The 21,086-nt window shown below is 42.3% G+C and overlaps 2 protein-coding genes across 2 annotated transcripts in view; one reads left to right on the top strand and one right to left on the bottom strand.

Moving 5' to 3' along the window:
- FLT1 (fms related receptor tyrosine kinase 1) overlaps nt 1–14,338 on the top strand; it is a 108,819-nt gene extending 94,481 nt beyond the window's left edge. Inside the window, exons 21-30 of the mRNA XM_066544868.1 lie at nt 549–708; nt 1,125–1,222; nt 1,816–1,938; nt 3,002–3,113; nt 4,734–4,833; nt 6,144–6,249; nt 6,343–6,473; nt 6,845–6,929; nt 7,641–7,732; nt 12,388–14,338. Of these exons, the coding sequence (XP_066400965.1) occupies nt 549–708; nt 1,125–1,222; nt 1,816–1,938; nt 3,002–3,113; nt 4,734–4,833; nt 6,144–6,249; nt 6,343–6,473; nt 6,845–6,929; nt 7,641–7,732; nt 12,388–12,592 (1,212 nt within the window). The 3' untranslated portion in view covers nt 12,593–14,338. The remainder of the gene's footprint in view (nt 1–548; nt 709–1,124; nt 1,223–1,815; nt 1,939–3,001; nt 3,114–4,733; nt 4,834–6,143; nt 6,250–6,342; nt 6,474–6,844; nt 6,930–7,640; nt 7,733–12,387) is intronic.
- Nucleotides 14,339–15,689: 1,351 nt separating this feature from the next.
- The window catches only part of PAN3 (poly(A) specific ribonuclease subunit PAN3), a 79,109-nt gene continuing 73,712 nt past the window's right edge, over nt 15,690–21,086 (bottom strand). The window contains exon 20 of the mRNA XM_066544867.1: nt 15,690–18,635. Coding sequence (XP_066400964.1) covers nt 18,495–18,635 — 141 coding nt within the window. The 3' untranslated portion in view covers nt 15,690–18,494. The remainder of the gene's footprint in view (nt 18,636–21,086) is intronic.

Genomic DNA, 21,086 nt, shown 5'->3' with positions numbered 1-21,086 from the left:
CAAACACCAAGTGCCTTTGCTCCTCATGGAAAGGGTTTACAAGCCCACACCAAACCCTGTGCAGGGACATAGAGACAGATGTCTTAAGCAGGTTGGGACCAAAAGCTGATGTTTGAGGGGTCTGAGATACCTCCATTGTCAGCACAACCTTCCCAATCCACTCTGTGCTCCTTCTCTGCCTGCTGGAGAGAAATGGGCCCTTGCAGATGTCTCATTCCAGGCTGAGATGAGGCACAGCCCAGCATTCAGGTCCATCCATATACCCTGCAAATCCTCACTGTGGCAGAGATAGCCCATTGCCCTTGTTACCCTAAAACCATGTGCTGGTGCTCCCAAGACACCAAATTTCTGCCCTCTGGGGACAATGGCCTTGGTGGAGCACAGCTCTGCCACCAGCCCCTGCCCACCACAGTGGCACTGGACACCCCCACCCACAAGAGATGTGACCACCCATGACACAGACCACCAGCCTGGCAGAAAGGCATCAGCAGTCTGCCTTGGTTTCCATTGCTCTGATGTAGCATCTCTTCTCCTCCTTTTGTTTGAAGGACTCCTCTCTGCAGGGAGAGCCAATGAAAGAGAAAAAGGATATTGAACCAGTGGAAAGCAAAAAACAAAGGCTGGCCAGTGTCACCAGCAGGGAGAGCTTGGCCAGCTCTGGGTTCCAGGAAGATAAAAGTCTGACTGATGTGGAGGAGGACGAGGAGGGTAGGTATTAATTCCTTCCTGTCCCTACACGGACTGTGATATTTTTACAACATACTGTGAATCCCTGAAATTTTTTTCCTCATTTATCACCCTAATAAACATCCGTGGGAGATGCTCAGAGGGTCATGTCCAGAGGGTAAAAGATTTAAAAAAAGATTATTTCCAGGGTTACAAAATCTGACAGGAAAATGTGTGATTGTTTGTTCTGACTGCTCCTTATCTTTGGGGAAAACACAGCAGTGTCCAAAGCATGGGGTGTACAGCAAGCACTATTTTTGTTTCCAATGACAGTGGGTTGACCTTCAAATACCCCTACAAAAAAACTGAATTTATGGGAATAATGGGTTCTGTAAGAAAAGGGGGAAAGAGAGCCTGTGAGCTCTCTTTGTAACAAACCCTGCTTGCCACCTCTGCAGGTGCTGATGACCTGTACAAGTTGCCCCTCACTATGGAGGACCTGATCTCTTACAGCTTTCAGGTGGCCAGAGGCATGGAGTTCCTCTCCTCCAGAAAGGTGAGTTTTGCACTGAGGGTTTTTCACTGCAGAAGGACAGGATTCAGAGGTGAAATCATGTCTACATTGTAGTGATACCTTCCTTGGGAGAGGTCCCAAAGGAAGAGCTGTTTTCCTCTTGGCATTATAAATATAACTGTGTTTATTCAAGCATCCATAGTCCATAAACACAGGATCATGACTGAAGGCAGTGGGTCAAGCTCATTCATTTGGGGAAGATCTTTTGGGTGTGGTAGGTTTTTTCCTAATTTCAACATATATTAGGGCGCTCCCAATGATTCAGCTCTTTCCCTGCAAATGTCAAAGGGCTTACAAATTTGTCACTTTCTGGACTTAATAATTTTTAAAAAAATTACTGCTTGTTTACAGTAACTTCATGTAAACTACAGGCGACTTCCCTAAAAAATTATTATTATTATTATTATTATTATTATTATTATTATTATTATTATTATTATTATTAATAATAATAATAATAATAATAATAATAATAATAATAATAATAATAATAATAATAATAGGATATGAGAGACAGGATATCTGTGGGCAGGAATAAGGAAATGCAGTTTGATTGTGAAACTGTTTTATTATAGTGCATTCATCGTGACCTGGCAGCCAGAAACATCCTTTTATCTGAGAACAATGTTGTGAAGATCTGTGATTTTGGCCTCGCAAGAGATATTTATAAGAATCCTGATTATGTGAGAAAAGGAGATGTAAGTCAAGATGCTGTTTATTTACCCAAATGTTTATAACATGTCATTTCAAACTGTCCACCAAAACACTCTGTAGATGTTCACATTCCCCAAATTTAAGAGCTCAAAAGCTGTTGGTTTTTGTGTGAAAATGAGCTGTCCAGATGTGTTGTGGGTCTGGGAAGCATTTCAATCCTCAGGCATAAGGCTTAGACATGCTAACTGCTTCACAGCTTTGCCCTGTTAATACTTTGGTTTTTTAGACATTTCTTGGCTGGCTCACCATAACCCCCTTACTCCGCAAACTTCCTCCAAGGAAAACAATCCCTCCAAAAGAAGGTGTGTACCCCTCAGTGCTCCTGGTGCCCTGAGCAGCTGAGGAGGACTTGTTCCTCCAGCACCTACTTGTTTTTTGCCCTCACTGCAGAGAGCAGGCAGTGACTGCCCTGCCAGCCCCTGCTGTGAAGGGCTGGGCCAGCAAACTGTGCTGGCACCCACCCATGCCTTGGGAATTTGGTGTGGGCATTGCAATCATGCAGAGAGTCTCTTTCTGGAGGTCTCACTCATCTGCCAGCCACTTCCACATCTGTAAATAACTTCCAGGGTTTACAGCATTGCTAAGTAGCTGGGAAATGTTCACACAGCTTTGGTACTGCTCAGGAGACCCTAACAAGCTGGGCTGATGTGCTCCTGCAATTCTGGCTCTGAAAATTTCCCCCCAAATATCTCCAGCATTGTTACAGAATGGTTGGTGCTTGGATGCAGGGCTTTCTGCCCTGTCTCTATGATGCTGGCAAGAGATCTCTGCTCCTACACACTCCCACATCCCTGTAAAGAAAAGGCCTGGTCACAGGTTTCCAGTGTCTGGTGTTTTGTGCCACACGTTTTTTAAAAACAGCCTTTTACTCCAACAATTTGTTAAGCGTATGAATGAGTGTGGGTTTATCTTGACTGCCTGTAAGGAAATCCCACAGGTTCCTGCCTGAATGGTAATTATTTACATAACAATATATAGTTGATTCATCTATGATTAAAATCTTTCAGGCTTTGAAAATAATAGTCAGATTTGTCCCTTTTACTCCAGGCTCGACTTCCTCTCAAGTGGATGGCTCCTGAATCCATATTTGATAAAATCTACAATACAAAAAGCGACGTGTGGTCCTTCGGGGTCTTGCTGTGGGAGATATTTTCCTTGGGTATGTTAACTCTGCACCCCAGGAGCTTGACAGGAGTGGGGACTCCAGCTTGGGGAAAACATCCTTTACCTTCAATGATCTTTTGGCAGGTGTTCCAAAAAGACCTAAATCAGAAGCAGAGGGATTATCGTGCCCCTGTGAACTAGAAATTTTGGTGCTTTTAAGAGCACTGAAAGTTCATTTGCCAAGCTGAAAGCCTCAAAGGATAGCACAGCTGTCTGAGAACTTTACCAGCTACTTCTGCCATGGGCAAAAGCTGGCACTAAGCTTCCCACTTTTCCCTGTAGAAAGCCTTGGCAGAGGATGCAGGGCAGCACAGCCAGAGCAGTCACAGTGCTTTGTCTGACTGATGGCACTAGCAGGAAAATCAGGCAATTTTTAAAGCATTTTAATTGAATGTAGAACCCTGTAGGATAACACAGAGCTGTGATTCTGGGTCACCAGCTGCCCAAAACCAAGGCACCACCTCCTGTGCCATAGACAGCATTCAAGACACCAAGTGCCATGAGCTGAGTGCTCCCTCAAATGCTTCTTATTCCTCTTGTGGGAGCAAGGGAGCCAAACGCACAGTTTGAATGTCTCAGATCCTGTCACCCCCATTTCCAGCCCAAGTCCAGGAGGTCCCCCCAGCCCAGGAGGGATCCAGCACCCCCCTCACCCAGGCTACTGGACACAGCAGGTGAAAAGCATCTGCACTGATGCTGCACGATGAACTAGAGCATGCAATCTGAAAATAAAACCCAGTGAAGCCTTTTTTTTTCTCCTTTCCTTCATGTGGAAAAGGCAGGATACAAGATGTACACTGAGTGGGAACAACAATGACTGTCAGAATAGAAGAATCTTAATTGAGTTCAACACAGAGGCTGACAAAAGAGGCGAACAGCAGAGGAAACAATACTATACAATTCTCAGGACAATCAATCATTTATTAGTTTAAATACATGTTGTTGGTCAGCCTGCCAGCTCTTGTGATTTTATGGTCAGCCTCATAATACCTGCTATTTTTTTCTTAAAGCCCCAGCTCCTTGAACCTGGTGACTCTCTGACTCTATGAAAGGTCCCTTTTTTTTTTTTCCTTTCATTTTCCCTTTTCCTGAATTTTTTTGTCTACAAAAAAAAAAAAGTACCAACAATACAATCAGGCTGCATCTGAGAAACACAGAAAATAGAAAAACAATGCAAATGCACTGTGACCTCATTTAAAACAATTATTTCAATTTTTTCAAGGTGATTTGGGGCATTTGGGGTTTGTTAATATTGTCCTCACTAGACTTTGGAGTAGTCCAAACCAATAGAAAGATCAGACTTGGCTTTTCAAGGGAGAGTGTTCGAATTAAATTAATGTGCATTTTTTCTATTCAGGCTAGGAAAGCACCACCAATAGTTGTGGTCTTGATCTTGCCCCCTCCTCCAAAGACTGGGGCTTGGAGCACAACCAGCAGTAATTCCCTGCCTGAGGCAGCCAGCAGGGCCAGACCCTGCAGGGGGGACACTCCCTGACCTCCAGCTCTGCAACCTGATGATGCACACCCCTAGGGAGAGTTTGAGGGAGATCCATAGGGCCACAGTGAGGTCACAGGTACTCAAGGCATGTATCTATTCTCCCAATGTCACTTCCAGGTGCCTCTCCTTACCCTGGAGTCCAAATAGACGAGGATTTCTGCAGCAGGCTGAAGGAAGGCACAAGAATGCGAGCCCCAGAGCAAGCGACCGAGGAGATGTAAGATGCCTTTGCTTGCCTTGGGTACCACTGCCCTCCTGGGCTGCCCTGCAGATGATGTTTCAGCCTCTAAAAGTACCCTGTGCCAGCCTAAGGAAAAACAACCCAATCCTCCATCGGTATCATCTTGTACACCCCCTATCCCTGGCTCTCCCAGAGGGTAGGGGGCAACAAGGACCTGAGCCCAGTGCACTATTGGGGCTGTGCTCTCAGGGAAGCTGAGCAAGGAGGAGGAGGAGAAGGGGGAGGAGAAGGAGGAAGGTCATTCCTTGCTAGGTTTAATATTTACCAACATGCACAGAGATAAGTGCTGGAGGAATGTGACATTAACATCGTCTTGACTTAGGATGTGACACTGGAGGCTTCCTTGCAGTCACTCGGGTAAGGAGGGTCCACCCTTTCCTGTACACGGTGTCTGATGGCAGAGGAAGGTGACGGGGACCCGCAGCTGCCCCGCCCAGGTTGTCTGAGTCCTCACTGCCATGTCAGCCGTCACCCCCTTCTCCCCTGTCTTCAGGTGCAGCCTCAAGCTGCTACTGCATGGCCAACACCTTTTTGGAGACCAAGGTGGGTCAGGACAGAGCACCTTGCCTGGGAGGCCCATGCAGCACACTGAACATTCACCCTGTGACACAAATCATTGAGGACCATGAACATGTCCAGGGTATTTTATCTCTGGAGGCAAAATCGAGTACGTGTGGGTGTCCTGGTGCCTTCCCAAGTGCTATGTAATGACTCTAAATAGCAACACTTACCAAAAAATAGTTCTAGCAGCAGAAAAGGATGCAAGCTAGCCATGCCTATCTGGGAGTATTGCTCATTGACTAATTTTATTATCCTACTGACAGTAGATAAGAGCTTTTTTTTTTGTCTCTTCCACATATTTTATTGCAGGAAGGAAAGCTCAGCTCTACCAATACAAGGAAGTGACACATCCATATAAGTCATCTTAGGATGCCTTTAGGATACTTTAACCTAAACATTGCCAGTTAATAGATGTTTAATACAAAGGTTTAATGCTTAATTAGGAATGAAAAAAAGGAAGTATGACTGGTTGGCTGAATTATCCTTTTGATGTGGTCTTCTGGGGTGTCGCATGAAGGTTTTCTGTTTTTGTGGGAAGTTTAGTGCTTTACTTTTAGGAAGAGGCCTCAATGGTGTTAGAGAGAATCTTTGTAAAACCAAGCAGGTTGAGGAATTACCCCCCTATGTCTGTCTATTGATGACAAGATGTCAAAGACTGCTGTGCTGCCTTGGATTAAATGGAGCTGTAACCCCACCCTGTGCTCACTTTGCTGTTGTCCTCACAGTTACCAAATCATGCTGGACTGCTGGCAGAGCAATCCCAATGACAGGCCACGGTTCTCCGAGCTGGTGAAAAAGCTGGGTGACCTGCTGCAAGCAAATGTCCAGCAGGTATTAATGTCACAACCGCATGCTGTCACCGAGGCAAGGGCAACTGGCCACATGGACCAAGGAATAAGGCTTGTATTTCTTGTTTACATTTAGGAAGGTAAAGACTACATACCCCTCAGCACAATATTTACAACAGAAAATGGGTCTCCCCCTGCATCTGATGCTTTGTGCAATGAAAATTTTCCTGTTACAAGCTCAAGCTGTGGAAGCACCGAAAATGTCAGGTGAGATAAGCAAGAATAAGACTGTGTGTGTTCGTTGGGGTGACAGCTCGGTGCATAGCCCAGTTTGGATCTGGGTGGGAGAAAACACTCAGAGACAGCCCACAGGTGGCCAGTTGCTGAGTCTCCCACTGCTGTGGCTCTTTGGAGTGCCCCTGCCCAGGTCACAGGGCTCAGGCACTGTGAGAGGCACGGCTGTGCATACCCCAGGACTGGGGAGTGAGATTTGGGTGGGGTCTGGTTAACAAGCCCCTTTTGCATAACCTACCTCAAAGATAGCTGGGAGCTGCCCAAACAAACAGATAACTACCCAACACTTCCTGCTTGTGCACTTCATACTCACCAAAAATTGTCCTCTTTCTCTTGTTGAACAGATACATAAACACTTTCAAAATAAATCCCCCCCAGCGCATAAAGACATTTGAAGAGCTTCCCACGAAGGAAACGCTTGTATTTAATGTAAGTGACTCCTGGGCCAAATGATATGCCAGGTATTTCTTGTTATTTATGTGACAGATTTATACAGGGATAATCGGATGAGGGGGGTTACTGCTTTGTCAGCTATAACTGATACAAGGTTAGCTGATTAGCTGTACTTGCAACAAGAGTTTATCCCACTTCCCTACAAATTAGGGTCAGAGATCCTTCCTGGCCATGCCATGGGCTGCAAACACTCCTTCCCTGACATGAAGTGGTCAGTTCCAGTAGGTGTGCAAGGTTGGTAGGAACAAGACCTGTTAGCAGATGGACAAGCTGGAGCCATGTCTAACAGTGAGACACACACCCAATCCTGGTAGGGACAGGCATGGATGAGAGGCTGGGGCAAGCTTTTAGTGACTCAGTAGAGGGCTTTAAGCAGCAGGAGATGGGAAAGGCACAGTGGTCCTCACAGGGTTAAACAGGTGGCTGGCCAGAGCCTCAGACTGCATGTAGACACTTTTCTTCCAGCACCCTGGATTTGCATTAACATTACCTGCCTGCTGCACCCCAAGGCACAGGTGGTTTGGAAAGGCACCGTTAAATACCTCTGTGCACAGAGCTGCTGTCTCCTAGAGCCGTCTCAGTATCAATGACCAGAAGGATGCTGGAAATCAGACCAAAGAGGAACTGAGTCCTTTGTAAAATATAAGTTAACACCTCACAGGACTGCATCTCTCTTTTTTCTTCAAGGATTATCAAGCAGACAGTGGGATGGTGCTGGCTCCAGAGGAATTGAAACGCTTCACATGGACAGGCAGCAAGCAGAAACGGACACTCTTTGGGTCTGTATTTTACATTCCCTTCTTCTCAGGCTTTAGATGGCAAAGGAGAATTCAAGGTCCTTGTGCTAAATAATGCCTTGTGAAAGTAGCTGAGGTGGCTCCAGTCCCTGTAAACACTCTTGCTGAGCCCAGAGTTGGTTTAATCAGCAGTCAATCATCTTCCACACCTATGTCTTTGAAGAAGCAAATAACCCTCAATGCCTTCGATGCACATCAGCAATATAATTTATTAGCACTTATTGATCCACCTAATGCTCAATTTAATGCCAGTGTCAGAGAGCACTGAACTGAGGTAGGAGGCAGGTAACTGGGAAACAAGCCATTAATAATAGGGGAGGAGGAATGTGTGGCTGTGAAGGATTTGCAGTTGTTTCTGCAAGTCCCAAGGGCACCCCAGCTGGGACAAGGCCCCCTGTGCTTGTTTTTGCCCTTCTTTTCCATGACTCAGCTAAGCACGGCCCATTTAACACCCATGGGCTCAGGATGCTAAAGTGGCAACTTTACAATAGATGGATGTGAGGGCCTCACTTCTCTTCCTGCCTTTAAGCACTTGAATATATTGGCCATCTTCCTCCACCTAATTCCTGACAGCTGCCCAAGCAGGGAACTAGGGCTGCTCTAAGAAATGGGTTGCACTGACATGAACTCTCTGTAAATGGGAAGTGTTTATTTTCTCAGCGCCGGCGCTGTATCAGCTCCCAGCCGCTGCAAAGCTGGCAGTGTCCTGCTTTCAGCTCACTGCTCTCAGCCAGCCCGGAGACTGCCCAGACCCAACCCATCGTTCATCTCACGCTGGCAGGAGGTCAAGGCCAGCCTGCCATCCTGCCAGCGCCAAACTTGTCAGTGCTTTGCAGTTGGGCAGCCTGGGAGGTGTAGCATTGTCTCAAAGAACAATCAGAGCTGCCTGAAACGTGCAGTCAAGGCAGAGAGGCCTCGCTCCATGACAAATTCCAGTGACCTAGAGGGCGTTGGTTGAAATACGTGTAGGACAGAAATACGTGTGGGAGAGCGCGTGCTCACGGGGCTGGAAAGCACGGCCTGGATAAACGCGCTGCTGGCAGCAGCCTGCAGTGCCAAAGCTGCTCATGCATGGCAAAGCCACTCCGAACAAATGCTGGGAAACCCTTTCTCCTGCCTTGACCTTTCAGAAAATAGGCTCCTGAGCAGTTTTATGGTACTTCAGCTCTGTTGTGGCATGCTGTCTTTGGAGGAGCCAGGGACTATAGAGTGTATGTGGATATTACAGGGTTCCAAAGGATGCAATGTTCTCTAGAGGTGGTTTAACTCATTTCTTCTCCGTGTATTTCTGAAGGCTGCTGTAGCCACACAGACAACATGGCAACCTCCCTAAATGAAATTTATGAAAAGCCTTTTTCTTTGCATAGATTGTGCCCCAAGCATCCCCCTGCAAGTGCTTTAAGGGGCATCTTCAAATACAGAAGAAAAAAGAATACTTGCATAAGAAAAAAGAATTGAACTGAACAGTGGCTGCTAGAATGTAAATCCTTGGGAAAACAGAGTGGTAGAGATCATACAAGGTCATCTGGCCTGCAAGCTAAACAAGTGGTACTGTAGTGTAGCACTGTGCCAAAAAGCACTCATGGATGTGAATGCAGGCAGTGACCCTTCAGTCTGCACACATTCCTAAAATTGGTAGTATCTTAGCTAAGCATCCTTTACTTAAAATTAATTGGAACAGTAAATAAATACCCCTAAAATTTGTACTGAGCAAGGTGGAGCCTGAAGGGGTTTGAGACATGGAAACTGATCTAAGCAGATGTACATTCATGCTTCTTTCCTTGCATCGCAGGCATCCTGACATTTCAGCTTGGCTTTTCTTGCAGGGAGCTGATTCAGGTTGCCAGATTGTCAGAACAGTTTCTGAGTGAGCAGTAGCAGCTCACTGTCAGGGCAGCTGGTGCCAGCACCAGGCTGAGGAAGGGTTTCACCTTCCTCTGGCAGCAGCTTGCCTATGGTTACGTCCCTTCGCTGCAACAAAGCCTTGGAAGAGTCAGACTGGGCAGAGCCGAAGAACAGCATAGTGTGGGTAGGAGCCAAACCCAGAGCACCCTGCCTGTCTCCGGAAGCACTCCCAGGGTTTGTTTCAGAGGAAACTGACTGCAGTAGAGAGCCAGCATGTGCAGCAGTGCTTGCCAGGCCAAGGGCAGAACAGAGCAGGGAGCCAACCTGACAGTGCAGGGGTACCCCACTGACCCTGGCGAGGCACCTCCTCTTGGGCTTCCACTTCTCCTGCCTAGGGAAAGGCACTAATGCCCCAGCTCACCCTTGGTTTCACCATAGGAAAGAGCATCAGCCTAAACCCTGGTGAGCTCCTTAGGCCCAGGTGGTGGCCAGGAGCAAGGAACAGAAATGGTTGCAACGTGTATTGGACTTGCTAATGCCACTGAGATGAAAAATTATATTCTGAGGAGCAGGAAGAGAAGTGAGTTTTTGCTAATATAAGGCCTCAGGCAAAAGAGCCCGGTAGAAAGGTTTGGGGGCAGTTTTCTGAGCTGTGCTCCTTTGCAGGAAGAAAGGATCCTGAGTGCAACCCTCTTCTAGCTTTTCAGTAGTGGTGAAATAGCCCAACACAAGTAAGCCAAAATCCTTGGGCTGAGGCAAACCCTTGAGTCAGTGTAAATTACAAAGCCAGAAAAACAGCAAGAATTCTACCTCCTGTGAGCTGGAACAAGCATTTCAAGAGCTGCAGCCAGCCTCTAACCTCACTCTGGTCCTGAACATGGCAAGAAACCAGCGGCCATTTCCTCCAACAAACAATCCCAATTAAAGACCAACTAAATACAGTTTCCAATTTACATTCCTAGATTGGCAAGAAGATAGTCCACAGCTACAGAAGCCTTTACTGACTGTAAACTCAGACTCAAAATGAAGCCTGACTACAGATGCCAAAACCCCTTGAGCTCCCTCAAAGTTTTTTGTGGGAATGCATGCCCAGGTACAGCAGTGCACTCCAGATAAAATTAATAGATACAGCTCTACTGGTACAAAGGTCTATTAAAGCAGAAGCCAAGTCTAGCTCACAAGAAAAATCTCAGGATGCAAAAGCCTGATGATGATGAAAGGATCAAAGCATGACAGTTTTTAAGACTCACAACTTGTCATGCACACTCCACTTTTGCCAGCTCCTGAAGACTCACAATTACAATGTAAATCACAGAGGCATTTCTCTTTAAACCCATCACAAGAAGTCCATTGCATCTGTGACTAACCTTGTCATAGTTATGGAATTTATCCCAAGGCAAGTACTTCTCCATCTGCCAACAGATGCAATATAAAAATATGGGATGCATCTGCAATCCTCATCACAAGGGCTCTTCCTCAGGAGCTCCATTCATCTACTAATAAATGCAATGGGGTGGTCTTCTTAGGGAGACCTTCCAATTTCCTACAGTAAAAAGAAGAGACAGAGACCACACTCTTAAAAAACCACACAGGCCTCTGAGTTAAGAATTTGAGAAACTGTGACCTCTAAGAGGAACTTGTAACGGTCCTGTGCCACTAGTTCTGTAGTTAACTTAAAGACCTAACAATGCAAAATAAAATGAAAAGCAAAACCCTGGGCTCTGCAAGCCTCAACAGATGTTCTCTGAATGTCTTATTTGGAATTCAAGACTAGGGCTGCCAACGTTTCTGACCTTATAAATGAAGAGGATTGTCCATGAACTTATAAAAATACAGGGAGGAAATATAATTTTAGACACTGTGGTCCAACATGTTTACTTTAGGATTTCACATGTAAACAGTGATGGAAAACTGCTCTGGCTTGTCCTTTGTCTACAGATAAATCTTTGGTATTCAAGTTCAATGGTGTAAAAATTCTCTTTGCCCTGATTTTCATTACTGAAAGAGCCCTTTTAAGCACTGCAATCTCTGAATATGGGTGAGAAAGTGCCAAAAGGCTAACAGTGCCTCTAAAAGTGGCTTCGCCCAGAAGACATTAAACCCCTCTTAGTAAAGGGCATCTTATAAACAGCAGCCTACAGGATAACTAGTCCTTTTAAGGGACAGGAAAATTCCAGTTCAAACCAGCAGTTCACGGCAGCTGCCAAAAGAAGCCAAAAAAGAGCAGATAGCCAGACCTCATGCCCTTCCTCACAAACATCAGCCATTTGCATTAGAAATTTATCCCAGCATTAGGCTTTGGGAACACCTACACTAGTAGTTTTCTACTTTTGCCTCAAGGTTTGAGACCTTCCACCACTTCAGTCTTGCTCAAAACCCCCTGTTCCCCCCTAGGAAGAAACATTTTGGTATGGAGATACACTGCCTCACCACAGCAGAGCTGCCAGACACTCCCCACTACACGACCCTGCAATAAAGTCTCACTCCCCAGCACCTGCCACAAATGAGCAATTTGAACTTAGGCTGAGCAGTCCAGTACTCCCCCCAAGCAGCAAGACTGATAGAATGCACAAACACTTTTAACAGTGATGCTCACTCCCAGCACCTCTGTTCACAGGGAACACAGGAGGGCTCCTTCACTCCCCTGTTCTGCACTCCCTCTGAGCAAGTCCATCTGCATCAGTGCCCCTCCCACCGTGTAAGAATTAACTTGTGACCTAGCTTTGCTCAAGTCACTAAACCAAAAATCTTTTCATGGTAAGAAAGCTCACAATGACACTGCTCTATTACAGCATTAAAGGTGCCAGCAGGAGCAAGGAGTCAGTGCTTTCTGGAGTAACCAAGCCAAGAAGCTTCTGCAGTTTCAGCTGTGACCAGCTCAGTGACTCCAAGCGAAGACACACCTGTGGTTATGCGATGCTGGAGAAAATGATTGCCAGCCGCTCTCCTCCTCCTGACTACAACTCTGTTGTCCATTATTCTCAGCCACCAGTTTAAGTACTTCTAGGCCAAGTAAACATGCAGGCTCTCGGGAAACACTGTCAGTTTAAAAACTCTGATCCAAATTATTTCAATTATCATAAAACTTGAGAAGTTATCATTGGCTTAATCCCAGAGATCTGCTTTTCTACAGACTGCAGCACACGTATTCAAAATAGAGCAAAATATTATTGCTTAAACCTTGACTTTCCCAAATGCTCAACACCAATAGCTTTCGCTAAAAATGCTGAGTGCTTCTGCATCCAGGAAAACCTGGAAGGCCATTATTACAGCCTCTGCTCAGACTCACTTCTGTCCTGACGGGGAGAGGCAGCTGGGAGCCCTAGAGAGCCAGGAATCTGCACCAGGCACTGAGGTATTCGCATCCCACGGCTGGGGTATGTGTTGTGCTGGAAAATAAAGGAGCCTTCAAGAAGATAGAAACTAGAAAGACCACAAACTATATTTTTTATGAAAACTACTTTGAGAAACTTGTGGGAGGGCTGGTGCTCTGGGGAAGCTGAATAAGCTAATTGGGGATGGGGCATTATATGGATCTTACTGCTCCAGATGGCAGACACAGTAGGGAGCCTTGCAAGGCAAGAATTTAAAATGCATTGCTAAACACAATTGGCAAGGATAGAGGAGAACTAAGACCAGATCCAGGGCTGTAACAACAGGGAATACATACCAATTCAGTTTGGACATTCCTGTTGAAATTCAGTAAATATTGAAGTTTTGCACTTTGTCATAAGCCGACACGCACACACTGGAACCAAACCACAAGGTAGATAGGTTAAAGTCAAGCTCTGTCCACAAAACCTCACGGACCTTCTAACACTGCACTGATTATATTTTATATATGGGAATCTGTCTGAAAAGACAGGATGGCTACTAGACTGCACAAACTTTAATTGATCACTAGAGAGTTTGAAGAGATGAGTTAGAAATTACAAGGCAATCTGTAAAGTTAGGGCAGCTTTTTTATGAAGACACCTAAATTTCCATGTTAAGTTACCAGTATGTACAGGAATAAAAATGTATCATTCATTTACAGCAGATTTTGTATAGCATCTCAGAAAGGTCATGAGTGTTCTTTGCTCGAGAAGCATTAGGATGCACCCATTCCCTTTCACCTTTGAATGCAGTACTGAAATGAGAGTTGGACATTTAACACAGTAGCACTGATATCAGCCAACTCAATTACAGCCCAATGTCAGCTTCTTGTGGTCCACTAAAACATATATTAACTTGAATGCTACATGTTCTATGATCTCTTGCTCTCTCAGAATTCAGCTAAAGAGCTGTGAATGTAACCCACTAACAGACTTCAAAGCAAATGACCTTTTGCATATTTATAAATAAAAACGATCTTTGATATTCAAGCAAAATAAATATGTACCACTACTTCTGAGCTAAGTATCTCTGCACAAGAAATCATCAGTTTTAAGTATCTATTGCACTGTCTCTTGTTAGTAAAGTATATTTGACCTTGATCAAGACAAAATTTCAGTACTCTATTGTTATTAGAACTGAGCAAGAATAGTTACAGGATGATGCATCTCAAAAGACGTGTTTGCACAGTGTAAATATATAAATATGCTTTTATGCATAAATATTTAAGAAAACTGGACTACAAAAGATTACTTTTGTATGAACCCTCAAGTGTCTTCAGATGTGAAGAACTCCTATTTTGTCTTGCATTTTCTGTCTTTATATAATGTGTTTGACTACTAAATTCATATAATAAAGTTTGCTTTTGAAAAAAAATTAGAGTTCTGCCAGTGTCAAAGACTGCTGTGGCACAGAAGTCAGCACTGGGCAGCACAAACATCTGGTACACATCCATCCCACAGGCTGATTTTCTGAGCAAAGGAGAACACGGAATAATCACACAGAAGGAAGGCACATTTCCCACACATCAACCCAGCTACAGTGACAGACACCTGCCACCGCTCCCTGTGTGGGTGACATTCCCTAGGTTCAGCATATTTAGGAAGAGCTTACTGCTGTCTAGAGACAAAAATTCAACTCAGCCTCTGGGAGAGGCAAGGTTTCATGATGGGGGAAGACAAACCTCCATCCAACCACCCACCATTCCTGGTTTCTTCAGCAGCTAGAAGATGCACACCAGAGAAAAGGACAGCAAACAGAGCTAAGGTGTCCTCACCAAAGCCTGTTCTGAAGCTACTGTGACAGTAGGCAGAAACTTAGGCCTGCGGAGAGACTGTTTTCTTCAGAGAATCCCCACATCCCCACCCCATCCATCTGAAGCTGAGGATGCTGCCTCCATAGAGATGTTCAATTAAGTGCTCTCTGCTAAACAGCATTCAATCTGAGGGGCTCTACAAATGCTGGAAGTGGAGATGAAGCTTTCTCTGGGAAAGCAGAATGGGATCATCAGTTGCTGGAGGACTTGTGTAGCTGTTGCTGCATATTACTAAGGAGGAAACTGGAGACTGGATATGTGCATCAATCAAAAAATGTAGCTTATATAATAACATTCCTAAAACACTGCAATCTCAGTGATAATGACTCCATGTTAAATATGTGCAAGGACTATTGACAATTCACAATATATTACATAAAATTACATCTTCTATAACCATGGTCAGCATTGGATGGATATAGGAGACTTTATCCCACCAGCAAATCATCAAACCTTTGCTGGTTAAAAATGTAGAAAAAGAGTTCTGTGTAATGAAGTTATTGTGACTCCATGTGCAAATTCTCAGAGAAATTAACACACTTTGTTACTGAGCAAAAAAAGCTCAAAAAACATGGAAGTAAGGGTACTTGAGCAGAGTTTTCAAAAGTAGGGCTTATCGAGGAAAGCAGACCTGATCAAACTGAAGCAGATGGGATTTGACTTGGGAGTTACAGAAATATGCATTAATACACTTCTAGTGAACAGCATCTCTCAGTTTTAGGACATCTGATACACTCTAAGTGGCAAGCACTAAACACAATTTGTGACTCCTGTTTGTTTAAACTCTGCATTGCAGACAGAATGAATACAAAAGAAGTACGAGACAAATGAAATAAAATTCCAACACCAAAGTTGAAATGCCCTGGATCCAACCTCAGAGCTTCACAATGTCAAAATAAGGCCATGTTACTTCTGGTATTCTTTATTAAAAATACTGCTGTACACATGAACAATGAAAACAGGATTAAAGATGAGTAACACATATTGGGATCATGACATTAGAACTTAACATACTGGTGCTTTTTAGGGGAAACAGTTGACACCCGAATTACTGAAACAAGGACAAATCAAAAATATATAGGTACCCTCAACAAAATATTTACAATATAGTAAATACAGCAACAAAATTTAAAACAGGTACAAAAATTAAAATGACCAACATCAGATGATTTCAAAGGTTGTCCCTTCTGTGCTTTTAGCTGTAAAAAATAGGAAGGTCAGAAATAAATTTCCCATCTGGGAGGGCACATCCTGGTGACTCTTCTTTTAAATACAGATACACAGTTCTTCCTATGAATGGATCAAACTACAACTTTAGGACAACCTTCTAAATGGAATTAAAATGGGGTAGAAGGGCTCTCCCCCAAAAAAAACCACCCAAGCTGAACTTCAGACTGTTCAAATCATTCCCAAATACAGACCAAATAAAATAAATAGAAAACAAAGCTCAACTTCTTTTTAATTTTATGTATTACCTGACACCAAATATTTTCTGGCTGATATAATGTATGAAAACTTATTAGCTGTCTACCTTTTTATTTTTAAACCAAGTCCTGAGGTTACTAGGGGCTGAAGCAAACTGACATTATGCAAATACACACAGGTTTGCAATTTAGACATGTCTTGCAGAGGGTGTGCTGGTCTAAAAAGGATGAGAATTCAAGCCCTATTTTACCCCTGCCTTACACTTCCACAAAATATTGGTCCACAAATTAAATTTTCAAAGGTTCCCAAACCCCACAACTGAACAGATGATCCCCTTTCATTTTCAAAGAAAACAATACTGGAAAAAACCTCAGCCCGCTTATAAATTAAGCATTCCATATTTCTTCTAGAATACAAGTACTTCTTTTTTTGTACAAAAGAATTACAATATGATTTGTCAAAAAACATAGAAAAGACAGCTGCTCTTCCTCAAATACATGAGCTAATGATAAAAGACTGTTCTGCATGTTCACTTTTCAAAGTTCCTGTTCCTTTTATATTAAAAAGAACATTCTGGCAACTGTTATCGTTTGAATATTAAACATTATGTTCCTTTGAAAATTGCAACAATAATTGATTTTTAAACTCAACAACTGATGCTACTTAATGTGGATTCAACCACATTTTCTAAAATGTGTAAAGCATGTCCCTAGTCTTCAAAGCTTTCGATGTGAAGAGAGTTGCTTTTTTCTTGATGCAAGTCTCAAGGCGGAGAATCATTTTAAAGCTTATAAAAGTGGACAGAGAAATATTAAAAACTTCTCTGAAAACTACAAATATTGAGAATCATTAAAATTGATGTCAGTAACATCAGTTGCAAGTGCTTAGAGTCTGTCCTGACCTTTTGAGTTTCCACATTTTCTTCATGGTGAGCACCCAGTGCTATTAAAACATTCAGTGCTGGGAAAGGATAGATACAGTCTTCACTACTGCTTTAAGAAAGGAAATTCCTACATATTTGGCAGTCTTCAGTATCAAAGTGTAGGTGTTTAACTAGAAATCCCATGAATACCCAAGTTTGGAGACAACTGCATGTCCAAAAATTAGAAAGGTAATTGAGGAGCAAAATTCCAGACTTTTGAGACTGAATTACTTCAGGAATATTCATGTGTTGAGTATTAGCAAAAGTAATATTACTTTGGGCTAAGCAGTGACTGCAAAGGCACAGCAGATCATTATCCCTCCAGATTCAGGCCGTAAAACTTGAAAAGCTCTTGATGCCAGACAACTGCTGTGTTTAGTTAATCTTCTTTTAACAGTGTCTTTGTATCTGTATCCAGTGTAGCGTACCATAATAAAGCTGTGGTTCAAAGAACAGAACTTTATACAAAAATTATACTGTAAATAACCTAAAGTAATACACTCCTGAAACTTCAGGCATTTAAACAATTTCTTCAAAAAAAAAATCTATTAAAAAAATTGCATAAATGTAAATGCTTCTGACTACCAGGAAAATGTACAAACAGTTTTTAAAAGGCGCTGGTTGTGTTTAGAGCAAGTTTGATATGCTCCTTAAATTAAAGATGTTTCCCATTATGCTGTTTTCGTCACTTCGCTTAGACAAAGTTTAAATCGAATGACAGGGGACTTTCTTTCCTTTTTAGTCAATTCACCAATACTTCACTTGACTGGTTTTAAAAAGTTGTTTCTTCTCACATTTCTTTGAGCTAACAGTGGGTGGCATACAGAGCTTGCATACAACACACTTTTACAGAGGTTACGAACTAAAAGGTCATTAATAGAACACAATTTCTATTAAATTATTTACCTGGTCCTTTATGCTATTCTGGGTGCAAATAATATCAAAAATGAATAAATTTTGCTATATCCTCAGTGACAAAAATGTATCCCAGAAATGTCCTTGCAAAGAGTTTCCCTTAAGTATACAATGTGGCAAAACTTCAGAGATCAGAAAAGTCTTAAAAAAATTAAAATTAGTGCATATACAAGTGGAAAAAATAAAAGTAGGAACATCATGCACCTGATGTGTTCCTTAATCTAAAATAAATTCTTCACAGATAAAGCCTCCAATGGCAGCCTTAGCTCTAGGATAAGTGAAACATTCTTCCCTTCAAGTAACAGTGTACCTGACTGAAGTGCAAGCAGCTTTGCTCATCTCCTGTTTGTTTCCCAAATGTGAAATGAGATGACAACAACAATTCAGCTGTAGTGCAATTTGCTATAGGTTAAGTTCCTCAGCAATGTCCTGCATGCTTTCAGCAAATACTACAACTGACCATTTGCGGCTGCAATCAGTTCTTGAAAAGTATTTTCAAAGCAGCGTTTTAAATCGCTGTAAGTTACCACAAGTACACTCTTCTCATCTCTGGAAATGAGGCTTATTTTTTCTGGCACACCAGCATCTAACTGTAACAAGAATGCAAAAGATAAAATAAAAGAAGTGTGAAAGAAATGACAAAACATTTCCCCAGCAACAAAAGCAATCAATTTCTTGGCAAGTACATTGTTATGGTGCAGTTCAAATCCGCTAACAGGACACAAAGGAAGAATCTGAATCACACCACAACAACATCCTCGCCAAAAAATCGAGACATTTTGGTCTTAACCTGACAGACATTCCAGACCTTAGGACTAGATTACCATTGTTTCCTTCCCCTTCCACAAAGCTAGTAATCCTATAATGCTATACTTCCCTGTGTAGAAAGCTGGCAAAATTTTCATGTACTTCCTGAAGAACAAAACTAAATTTGACATTACATTTGCACACATGATCCACAAACCTAAACATAGGGTAAGTAATTTACTTCTTGTTCACTACAAAATGAGATAATGGATGGATCAGCCCCAGGTAGCCTGAAAACTGGTAGAAACCCAAACCTCACATTTTTGGCAGTACTGGAAACAAACTACGCTGTATGGTACATTTAACCCCTTAGAAAGAAAAAATTACTTTGGTATAATCCATAACCAAATGAATAATTTGGGGTTGAAGATCAACGTTTGTTCCACATTTCTTCTCATGGTTTGTTCTGACTTCTCAAATTCAATATGTACTTTTTTTTTTATATTATTAGATCCTAATTTCTAACAGAGGAATATCCTGCTTTACATCCTGAAGCCCATTACATCACTGTTTCTTATGTTCTTCTCACTTTGCAAGAAATGTTCATCAGAGAACTGTCAAGACTCTGTTATGCAGAACATTTGTAGTTTTGTTTTAGTCAATATGTTGATAGTTGCACCACAGTCTTTCTTATTCAAATACAAAAGGTGGGGCAGAGACAAGTGACATATGACACTACCAATCCATTCTTTGGAAATACAACCCCAGCAGGTTTAAATGTAATATAAATGTAATATAATGATAATACAATTATAATATTGTACTGAATAGAAAAACAATGAAATTTGTCACAGAGATGTTCCACTAGCTGTTGTCTGGAGCAACACAGCAAGTTAGCAATTTCTTGCATTTATCTTCTAAAGTAATGTTTTGAGTGTAACCTTAAAAACTGGAACCACCACATTTTAAAGCTGCTGCTTTGTGAATGGTTTCAGAAGGCTGAAAGCAAGCCAATTAGCTTCTAATTTTTGTACAGTAGGATAAAACCACCAGTGTCTTCCAACATCCATTATAAAATATTAATACAATTAAGGTGTTTGTGAAATATTGTCCACTGTTCATTCCCATTAGCATCATACAACAAATCAATTAATTACCTTAATGGAAGGTCTTCCTAATGGAAGATCCCTATTAAGAAAGCCACACTTCTAATTACAAACATCAATATTTATGGCTTTCTTTCCTCCTGTGGGTGCATAAATCAATATCCTCAGCTGAAAAGATGCTCAAACACCACATTGAATAGGAAAGTTTGTTGGTTTGGTTTTTTTTTAAACAATAGAATAGCTTTTCAAAAGGAATGTGTTTGGCAAGTACCAGTAAAGTCCATATAACTTCTACTACTACTTTCACAGTTTCTGAGGTGCTTCTTAGAGTGTATTTCCAAAGCAGAGTTCTGAAAGCCTTACATTTTTTTGTGTGCTGAGCCCACAACCACAGAAGAGAAGAGTCTCTGTTTGAAAAGGTAAGCCATGAACATTTATAGAACAAGGCATTCTTTGACATTGTCTCTTACCTGACCTATGAATTCAGGACTGTCCCCTCTTGCTACAGTACTGTATGAGTCACTGCTTTCAAATCATGATGGCATTTCAATGCCTACTTGAATGTCAACATGCTTTCTTTTTGATTTAGCCTCAATCCCTTTAATGTCCTTTTTAAAGTGATTACAGACACCAACCAGAAAGATAAAAAGGAGGTTAAAAAATGCACAGCAGTGGTCTAATAGGAGGTTAGAAACCCTGACAATTTTAGAAAGATATATAACTGTACAGTTATTACACATCAAAGGATCTGAACACATTCCAATTTTCTTGGAAGAGAAAGTTGGCTATCCTAGTCCTAGAAAAGAATATATTGGGCATTAAAACTGTGTATTGTCAGTGTCTGCATCACCATTCTCTACAGAGCAAGTCAAACTACCAAGCAGCTACAAAAGCAACAACAAAAAAAGCTGCAGCATCTTAATCTCCCATGGATTATTGAAGTTTGGCAAAACAATGTAAAATAAGTTGAAAGCTGATCTACTAATAAAAAATTTAATCAGCTCACATACTTTTTAATTTATGGAGCAAGACAAGTTCTTAATCTACTGAAGATCTCGTGGTTTCTCACACATCTCTTGCTATTAATCATGAGAGTGCTCGGATAAAAATCTGCTAGTGGTGCAGCTCTTAGAAAACTGCAAATAGCTTTGTTAAGTCAGCCTTGGAAAACAAAGGGCTGGAGAGACT

This window comes from Molothrus aeneus, chromosome 2, assembly GCF_037042795.1.
Source record: "Molothrus aeneus isolate 106 chromosome 2, BPBGC_Maene_1.0, whole genome shotgun sequence".
Lineage (NCBI taxonomy): Eukaryota > Metazoa > Chordata > Aves > Passeriformes > Icteridae > Molothrus > Molothrus aeneus.
The sequence above is the reverse complement of the archived record's forward strand: the minus strand, read 5'-3'. Positions and strand labels throughout refer to the sequence as shown.